A 10653-nucleotide genomic window follows, 5' to 3' on the forward strand; every position below is an offset into this window, starting at 1 on the left:
TGCTCTGGCACCCATACCAGAGGTTGCCCACCCCTGTGATACACTAATCAAGTTCTTACTATAATGATTTGAGGTAGGGGTGTCAAACTCAAAATCATCTGCAGGGAATATTCCCTGGTTTTCAGCTGCCTGTGGGACACATCTGCTCTGGCTGAGGTGCCCTGAGGGGTGCCAGAAGCCCCGACACCATGACCACAGCTGCTACTACTGCTGCTGCTGCTGAGGAAGTCAGAGAGGACAGAAGGAAGGTGTTGGCATGGCCAGCAGCCAGGGGGTAAACATATATTTGCATACCCCTGCACTGCTTCAGGGAAAAGTACTGGCACAGCCAGCAGGTTAAACATCAATTCTGGTCTCTTCATCAGGCTCATGATGGATGACCCACTTCTACAGGCTGTATGTTTGAAACCCCTGATTTAGGGAAAATGTCTACACACAATTTATGAATTCTAGTTGTTGTTATTACTGCACTAGTCGTATCTTGGTATGTCCATGTTTGATGCTCAGCAACCTAGTAACACACCTGCTTTCCATGACACTACCAAAAGTAGCCAATTTTATTCCTATCTTCTTTTTTTTTTTTCAAATGAACATACAAACTTTTCCATTATTTTGTCCAGCACTGATGGAAAACTTCTTGGCTTTTAGTCCTTGTCCTTTTTTTAAATGCTATATAGCATTAACACTTCTGGAATTTCTCTGGTATTTCAACATTTATTAATTTATATCAGTGGGCCAGAATCTTTCCAGCCAACTCTTTTACAACTCTTTTCACCAATTTAAAATGTTTGTCCTTAATAGATGCTTTCTGATCTACTAACTAGTAGCTAACAGACTTGAAAATATTTCATTATGCTCATATAATAGAAGATTATAATCAAACACAGACCAAAATATTTATGGAATTCTTTGTCTTTTCTGGGTCATTAATATTTTTTATCTTTATCCTGTATTGGTAAGTTTTCTGTTCATAACATTCCTGAACAAGCCTAGGGCATGTCTATGGCACTCACATACTATGCCAGAGAGCACCCCATAAGGCATACACAAGTTCCATGTTCATAACATCCCAAACTGGAAGCAACATAACCTCCTTAGCAGAGTGTTGGGCACACACCAACATGCTTGCCCAAGACAGAGCACTTATGGGTATAATACCTGAAGCCACACTAAGGCAACTACAATTCTTCCATTTCAGGAAGTAGTGCAGGTGGAACATGCCTCACTGCAGCACTCTCTGGTATATTACTGATAGCACCTACATGCCCTTATGGGCTTCAGCCATGCCAGTCCTGGATCTTGCCCTGAAGACGCCAGCTTTCCTTATCAATTTTCAACCCTTCAATACTTTCAGTTGCTATCCATTTGCTATCTGTTGTGCCTTTTGTCTATTTGGTATATATTGCTTATTTATTGTTATTTCCAATGTTTCTGAGGGGGCAGGGAGCAGGTGGGCAGAAAATGATGAAAAAGTCCAAGTAAGAAATATGTTCTGAAGTATTATACTTGTGTTCTTTGCTTTTTCCACCCCACAGAACAACTACTCTCAATTTTACTCAAAGTCCTGTAAGGTAGCTCAACAAACTAGACATCTACCCCAAGTATATTTGTTTCTTTTCTGCATAGGCACAAATCCCATGCCTCCATGTAATACTCTGCACACTCATCATTAGAACCTAGAATCTAACACCTTTACTTCCAAAATGTTATTGTTACCCAGATGACATGCAATCCACCTTCCAAAACAAACACCTTGCTTCTATTCCAACTCCATTTCATCTGATCTCCCTACAACCTTCCTACCAAACATCACTGTCACTTTTATTTCTATTTCTTACAGATTTGTCCTTTGCATCACTTGATACTGACACATTGCCATGCCCATATTGAGAAACATTTCAGTTTGGCCCTTTTTTGCTATGAAGTGGTGTCTCTAAAAAAATCTTCTACTTGATCTCCCTCACCAGGATCCCCCACCCACCTGTGCCTTAACAGCAAGCGTTCCTGAAGCAATCTTCTCCATTACCTGCCTCATATTCACAGCATGTGTCCACTCTTGCCTCCTGAAGTTCTATACAGCTCCATCGTTTGATGCCTCTCTACAGCTGTTCTTCCATGAAAATCAACTCACCTCCCAGGTACTGCTCCTCACTTCTGGATTCCCTGGCCTCTTCCTGGCCATGGTAACTTCAAGAGCCTATGCTGCCCCCTGCAGTTCCTTCAATCTCCTTCTACATAGGTGAGGACAGACTGCCCCTCCCATCTCCAGCTCTTCAAGGTCACCGCTGCTCACCACTGGATCCATGTCACACCTCCAAGGAACCAACTCAGCCACTCCATCTCTCACAAGAGGAACAGATTACCTTTTCAGCAGACTACACAGGGACTTTCCATGGTAAGAAAAGGGTCCTCCTCTCACCAGATTCCATCATAGTTTGTCATGCAGCACCTTCATGACACAGGATCATCATTATCACTCCTCCCCACATTCAGGTCTGACCTTTGCCTGCCTGCTCCTGGTTCCTCAAAGGCCTCTTGTCCGCCACATTCTCCTGCTGCCCATCAGTATCTAGTACTGTCTCTTATGGTCTGTTGAGGGGCTTTCCCCACAGCCCAGGCAGCAATCTCCCTCTGAAGCACACCAGACCAGCTACATAAAGCCGGGTTTCCAGGCTTAGCAGTACTCAGGTGAAGAAGAATGAAAAAAGGGCTCAGGATTCAGACAATGATAGGACCAGACAGTCAGATCTCCCCAGAAACCGGTTTTCTTTCAGGAAAAGTTAAAGAAAAAGACATTTTATATTTATTATTCCGTTGATGATGAATGCCACTTTAAAGCCCTCAGGCAGGATCTTAAAGCACTAGGCAGTTCAGCTTCATCTAAAGAGTTTTGGTCAATCAGCTTCCAACTTCATTGACCAGGATAGATTTATAACCTGGTTACACACATACAGGCATGCACACGCGCACACATGCACTATTCCAGCTCACTAATAGCATAATACCTGTCAAGAAAAAAGTACTGTCTGTTCGAAAATAAATATCTGACATTTAACAATCTTGGATAATTTATGAATTAGCCCAAAAAGTCATCTGTCTTCTGTGATATCCCCTAGCCACAATGAAATCTACCTCTGAATTTTTGAGGATGAAGAAGTCTATTTCATAATTCAAAGCAAAAGTCATTACTCTAACCATCACATTAAAAGAGCAGCAACCAAAAAAACAAGAAGTCATGACATTCAACTATCTGCTTCCAATAGGGTTGAAAAACAAGGCAGTCTTTGCCTTGTTCCAACATCTTTGTTGTATCCTTAACAGGCATCACCTGGGAGGTGCTAAGTAAGAAAAAGCAAAATGGCCCCTATCGAAGTACCTACAAAATCTGCATCCTGGTTCTATACTGAGGTTCTCTATCACAATGAGAGCAGAACAGAGCTTTAGCAGTGAAAATACTATGATCCAATATTCAATACTATGTTTAGCTCTATAAGAGCAGAACATGGCATCCTTTCCAAAGGGAGGGAAGAAGGTTCTATCATACCCCTTCTGAACACATTTTGGAGCATTTAAAAGAGGTTATAAGAAGTGAAAATTCATATCTTAATTACTCACCTGAAACACTCTAGATAAGAATGCTATACACAGGCCACAAACACAACAGAAGTAGTGTATGTAAGAATGTCAACATTCTATCACTACAGTCTTACAACAGGCTATTCTCTATGGGAGCCACACCTATCAGGAAAGTTGCACATGAAGACTGCAGACATACCGGAGAACATAAACTAAGAGAAAACTAATTCAGTCCCTTATAGTCCTGGACATAGGAGCTTTTATTCTTCATTATTTCTAGAAAGAGATGCAACAAACTAAAAAGACTGGGGTGCCAAACTGTGTGCTCCAGCAACTAAGTCAAAGGAAAACAGACTGTACATGAACTGTTGGACCCAACTCATATATGTAAAAGAAATATCAGTCTCCAACAGCCTATTGGTTCTTAGGTGATATCATGACATCACAGATTTTTAAAATAGGGGGAAAATGCATGCTAAAGTATGTCCAATAAAAACCTATTTCCTTAAAAATAACTTCTGTGGCACTCAACTTAATCATAAGAAGGTACAGTTTAATGCAGGCCATGACTAATTTCTCTTTTCATCCATTATAAGTGTACTTTTATTTAACATTATAAGAGCACAGGAAAAAAAACTACAGTTAAGTGAATCAGAAATGGGTAGTTCAACCTCACCTTTGGATTTGGGAATTAACTCTCCACAACTCAATATTCGTACTTCAGCGTAAGGTTTACTAGATGCATCTGTTTTCTGGTTTTCTATCTCTCTCACAACTTCTTGACCTGAGATGACTTGTCCAAAAACTACATGATGTCTAAAGAGTTAAAACGAATACAAAATTAAAATATAGGCTTTCTATTGCAATAATATATTTTAAAAGTATTTATATTTTTCATAGCATTATCAACATTTTGATTTTCATAAACACAAATAAAGGAGTTAAGATATTTATTTACCCATCTAAGTGAGGTGTAGGCTTGGTTGTTCTTTTGATGCCATCCAGAAGAATAATTAAAAACAGAATCAGAAAAAAAAAGTTAACACTGCTGTAAAGAAAAAATTTGCATTTGAAACAAAGTTGGGTGCATACGAAATTGCAAGTTACCTTAAATAAATGGATATAAATTAATGATATTGTTTTACTTGATTTCAGTGGGCTTGAATGATGTATACACACTTTAAGTACCAAGTATTATTCAAGAATGTCTGCTTCTCAAATCTTTACTTTATTTGATATAAATATTTTAAGAAAGTCAAATAAAGATACTGTTTCATAGTTGGTAGGGTCAGAAGGGACCCGAGCAGATCATCAAGTCCGCCCCCCTGCCACGGGCAGGAAAGAGACTGGGGTCAAACGACCCCAGATAGGTGATTATCCAGCCTGCTTTTGAAGACTCCAAGAGTAGGTGCAAGCACCACTTCCCTTGGAAGTTGGTTCCAGATCCTAGCCACCCTGACTGTGAAGTACTGCCTCCTGATATCTAGCCTGAATCTACTCTCAGTCAACTTATGGCCATTATTCCTTGTTACTCCCAGTAGTGCTCAGGGGAACAGGGACTCTCCCACTGCCTGCTGGTCCCCCTTGGCCAGTTTATAGATGGCCACCAGATCCCCTCTCAGCCTTCTCTTTTTTCATTATCAACATTTTAGATAACACCATCTGTAGTATTTTGTGATACCACATGTTGATTTGATCATGCGAACCTTTTAAAGGGCAGATTTAAAAAGTTCTACAAATAGTCTTATAGATATTGGGGGGAGGGGGGAGAAGAAAAAGGTAAAAACTGCTGAGAATCGGCTACCTGACATTAGAAGCAGCCCTAAAACTGACTTAGTCCTTTATATTAACAGACAATTTAAATGATTCCACAAGCTTCTACTACTCTGAGATTAGGACTGGACATTACAAGACAAGTGTCAGCCACAAAACAAGTTAAAAAATAGTCTGTAAGAGGCTAATGGTCCAATAACAACCCAAAAATAAGGGCCAAATTGTAGGTAACATACCACTCACTACATTGAGGGAAAGGGCATTAGCAACTGTAAATTAAAATGGTCAATTAAAAAAAAAAATCAAGGCTGTAAAAACACTGTGATATATTAAGCTTTAGCAGTGGTCCTGTTCCCATTTAAAATAGGATTGCATTTGGAAATGTTAAGATTTGTCGACTCCGGGCTACCAGAAGCCCCAGAGTTCATTCTATCCACCCGGACAAAACCTTTTCAGGTTTTTGTTTATTTCATTCGTTTTCCTGAGAGGGCACCTCACAGATTTACATTATATGCCCAGTTAGAAAATAGTTACTTAAAAATGGCAAGATTTTTTTTATAATTGAGTATACAAAATGTACTAATCTAAAACTTAGTAATAAATATAAGAAACTTATGATTTTTATTACTAAATTAGGGATTCTAGAAAGCAGCTGTTTTCCATAAATTCAGGTCTAGAAAATTTATTTACATTTGAAAACTGAAAACGGATTTCATCTTTTAAATTATGAGGGTTACTACAATCTTAATATTGTAAGCAATATTTGTATCAGAACAGTACAATACTTACATAAAGAACTGTGAACCATTTGTGTCCTTTCCTCTGTTGGCCATTGAGAGAAGAAATTCTTTGTTGTGCTTTACAGCAAAGCTTTCATCTAACAAAAAAGTGTTTCCAATTAATTTAAAATTTCAAATATTTTCTCCGCACTATTACTTAAATGGCATTTAATATAATCTACTAAAAAAGCTTATCCAGACAAATTTGTAACTGTAATAAAAAGTGTATTAAAAATTAGATTTAAAATAATACATCATATCAGATATCAAAGATGATATGCCTTTCTAATTCCATCCGTTAGACTACAAAGATTAATAAGCCAGCATTTTCACTTTTCCATTAAAAGTGTCGCTATGGTCTGAAGAATGACTATGAAAAAGTAACCTTCTTATAAAACAGATCTACTTCCTGCCTACACTTAGTTCTGGCAAGATCTGACAATTGAAAAAAAAGTAAGCTATTACAATTTTTCACACATACAGAACAACATCTTTGAATAGCAAATGGATTTTTTTTTTTGTTTCTGGGTTTTTAATAACCACTCATGCATATTCAATGACACACTATTTTGATGCAGAATTTTTATTAATTGCAGTGATCCAATTTTGTGGGAAAGTCAAAAAACAGCTTTACTTTCAGATACCAGGATGACTTTGCATAACTGGCTATTCACAAAATAAGTAAAACTTAAGCAAGTTTAACACATTGTCTACACCAGACAATTCTGCCACCAGGGCTATGGACAGAAGTTACACACAAACCAGTATAAATAATTGGAAACTGGTTCAAATCTATAGCACAACAGAAGTTCAGTGCACATAAACTGCTTTCAAAATGCCCAAAACTGGTTTAAGATAAACCTTAGTGGATGTACCTATCAGACATAACTGATTTAGGTTTCTAATAGTAAGAGCTTTCTTAAAAGCAAAAGTTTTGCATGCTGATTCCATAAGACGCTGGTGAAGCGGCACATAGCCTCCTGCTCTGTGAGTGTGACCGAGCCATGAACCTAGATACTAGAACGTTGTGATACAGTGGAATGTGGTAAATACCAGGTGCGTTGGATCACGACTCATCCCCATTTTCCTAGCTTGAGATAACGTTGTTTAATTCAGACTACATAAGCTGTGTATTCTTAAATTACTATGGGTTCCTCCATTCTGGCAAGAGTTCCGACTTGTGCAGAGCCCCAGCACAGGCTATCGCATCCCCAGGATTGGAAGACTCCGAGGCCAGAGGAACCATGAGGGGTAGCAGCTGCTGCCTAAGGCCAACGTGAGGTGACCGTCCTCTCTGCTCTGTTCTATCGCCTGCTTCTGCAAGTATCCTTAAATAAAGCTTTGCAAGGGTGAAGACAACCATGAGTAAGTCCTTTGTTCAAGCATGGGGAATCTTCCGGACACAGGAGTTCATTCTAAGACAAGGTTAAATCAGTTTACTGAAATTCTGTGTCAGATCCCTTCCAGATTCAAGTTAACTCACAAACCTCAAGCATCTCAGGATGCTTTGCATCTCTCCTGCAACCCCCCTTGCCAGGTGGACAGATTAGCTTTGGCCCAAGCTGTCTGCTCCAGCCGAACAGGGAGGCATTTTCTAGCATCCCCCAGCTTCTGGCCTAGGTAATGCCAGCATGTGGCTGCATTTCCTGAATCAAAAACAAATGTCTGTTCACTTGCTTGTCAGTTCAATCTATGCAGCTTAGACTAACCTGCAAAGACTGAATCAATACAATCTTGGGCTTTTTGACTATCTGTACTTAGCTCAGAAGTTCTATTGGCATTATGCAACTGCTACTGTACAACTGCCAGCATGTCTATATATCAGCCCACTTTGGTTCATGCCACACATCCACATAGTTCAAGAAACAAAGAGAAAAGAAAGCTCCAACACAGCCTGAACAAACAGGTCTGGATACTCAAGAAACAGATTAGAGAGACTGATCATTTGGGGTGATACCAACTGAAAGTTTGGCACTGTAAGCAGGGAAATTGTACATAGTTGTTTGATCCCTCCTGTTACCAGAGAAGCAGGACTAAGCAATTTTCTTTATTTACAAGAATATAAAGAGATACCTGTCTCCACCATTAATTTCTCTTAAATGAAACAATACCCAAAGACTCTAATTTTCTGTGTAGATGACCAGGCCAAAAAGGGGTAACAATACAATGTTGAAATGAGATCTACAAAAATGTAAATCTGATAAACAAATTTAACAATTTTTTCTATGCAAAATTAAATTGGAAGATTTTACTTCTTATAAATCTTAATGAAAAAGGTTTAACAAAAAATCATTTTGCCTTAATCCTACAATTACAGTAGCTAAAAGGATGCCCATTTCCTGCACAGCGCTAATAAAGACAGTGGAATCCAAATTTGCAAAGCTAGGATCGTGGAATGCTAGTTTAATTTCTATAATAAAAGACACCTGAAAAAGTACATAGACTTGACTGATAAAGAACATCCTTACCTTCAAAAAATCCACCATAAATTGATTCTCCTCCCCTGCCATTTCCTAACAACAACAAAAAAGGACAAGTTAACATAAAGCAGTGACAGTATAAGTTAGGTTGAGGTCAACTTATTTCAATATTTCAATTATTATTCTGGAAGACACTTTGAAAAAAGATAGTGCATGGCTTGGGTACAATCAAAGCACTAGCTGATGGCCTGATTAAGTAGAATAGGAGTCAGAAAACCAAGGGGAATTGTTTTGCTATGCATTCTGCATTCTCTCCCATTCCTCCATCTCAGAGGTAGATATAGCCCAGAGGTTGGATTTGGAGTGTGCATCAGTGTCACCTGGTCTGCAGGGCTCCTCACAAGACCACAAATTTGGCAGCAGGATTAGTAGAGACAGTCAAATTCCTGGCCCTATGGGGCACATTGGGAACTGTGTCATCTGACCTGCAAGTCTGGAAAGTTGACAGTAGGAACAGCAGAAGATGATGCAGCAATTAACACTGGCACCACCCAATTTCCAGCCATACAGAAAATCCTGTGGGCCAGATGACATGGCTCCACACTCTGGATCTGGCCCACAGACCTATCCAGTGCTTTGGCCCACAGGGCTATACTAAGAGTTTGACATCTGTGCTTTACTGAGAAATACAGTGATCTGATGCTATACTAGAATGGAAAGCCACATTTTCACTGGCAAATCACAACTGGATAGAGAGATACAGAAAGCTACTTATTAAAATGCCCTTATTTAAGGCCCTTAACTTAAAATATATATATACATTGCAATGAGAGAATATTTCAACCAAATAAAGAGTACTGAACAAGATCCATAAAATATTTCACTGTTAGCCACTGTAGTTGATTTAAAGACTGGCCTCCTACCTTCACTGAAGTCACCTCCTTGAATCATAAAGTCTTTCACAACCCTATGAAATAGACAGCTTTTGTAATGCAATGGCTTCTGTGTCGATTTTCCTGTGCCCTTTTCACCTAAAGAAGAAAGATATTTTGCATTTGTATAACTACAAAAGCTCGACAAATAAGCAATTAACATTACATTCAGCTTGCGAAGTAGCAAATTAGTTTTTGTAAAAGGGACAATAAGTTAAATCTAAACTTTTCAGAAATTACAACGAATTTTGATTTCCTTAATTACTAAATATCCTTTTTCAGAAGGGTTATTTCATAACTTCACATAAAGACCTTGCTTAACACCCCTGAAAGTAGGACCAAAGTGACTCAGGTTGGACACTCAAAATGTGAGGTATATTCGCAGTATTCAGTCTTGAAAATTTTGCCCCAGGTAATTCACCCAAGCTCCCAAAGTTAGCCTGTGATGAAACCTGGGAGATTAAAGTTGTCTCCTGACTCCAAGACTTGTGCTATAATCACAAGACCATTTTTCTTCTAAGTAACAAACATGAATGGCCTAAAAGAGAAAATTTACTAAGATAAGTATATAGCAGCAGCAGGAAATTATTGCAGGTGGAGGGCTGCTTAATGAGTTTTGGTGAGTTGTTGAGGGCCACATGAAAAGCCCTGCCCCCTTGGTGCCATCTTTTTTTTGGGGGGGGGGGGGGGGGGGCGGGGGGCTGTTTCCCATCTTAGAACCAGGGGAAAAAAAACAAATCATACACTAGAAGTCAAACACCTCCTATACCATATATTAAATTTTATTGCAAAAATTTTGTCATGACTTGTATTTGTATAGTGTATACAGAGGTGATTGCATAGTAACTCAAAAATAAATTCTAGTCTTATATATTCTGGGGATTGTATGGTGGGGTGTGGGTGTGTGTCTATGGTGAGGTGTGGGTGGGTATGTGCACATGCACACACACGTGTGTGTATGGTGGGGTGTGGGTATGTGTGCATGTACAAGGCGCACAGGGTATGTTGGGGGGTTTTGGGGACAGGGTGTGTGGGATGTGATGGAAGTTGGGGCGGTGCAGGGATCCCCACACTCTCCCCCATGGCACAGAAGCAGCAGGCAGGGCACTCAGGGCGCAGGTGCCTGGCAAGGCACAGCTCCAGCCAGTGCTGCACATCACAGCAAGGGGCGTA

The 10653-nt window shown here is 39.5% G+C and overlaps 1 protein-coding gene across 11 annotated transcripts in view; it reads right to left on the reverse strand.

Moving 5' to 3' along the window:
• PPIG (peptidylprolyl isomerase G) overlaps positions 1 to 10653 on the reverse strand; it is a 53504-nt gene that overhangs the window by 24093 nt on the left and 18758 nt on the right. For all 11 annotated transcript variants that reach the window (XM_090045525.1, XM_090045528.1, XM_090045529.1 and 8 more), the window contains 5 exons: positions 9472 to 9579; positions 8597 to 8641; positions 6139 to 6226; positions 4535 to 4564; positions 4253 to 4392 (listed from right to left, as the gene is read on the reverse strand). In XM_090045525.1, coding sequence (XP_089901651.1) covers positions 4253 to 4392; positions 4535 to 4564; positions 6139 to 6226; positions 8597 to 8641; positions 9472 to 9579 — 411 coding nt within the window. The remainder of the gene's footprint in view (positions 1 to 4252; positions 4393 to 4534; positions 4565 to 6138; positions 6227 to 8596; positions 8642 to 9471; positions 9580 to 10653) is intronic.

This window comes from Crocodylus siamensis, chromosome 4 (genome assembly GCF_052110815.1).
Source record: "Crocodylus siamensis isolate JL-2025a chromosome 4, ASM5211081v1, whole genome shotgun sequence".
NCBI lineage: Eukaryota > Metazoa > Chordata > Crocodylia > Crocodylidae > Crocodylus > Crocodylus siamensis.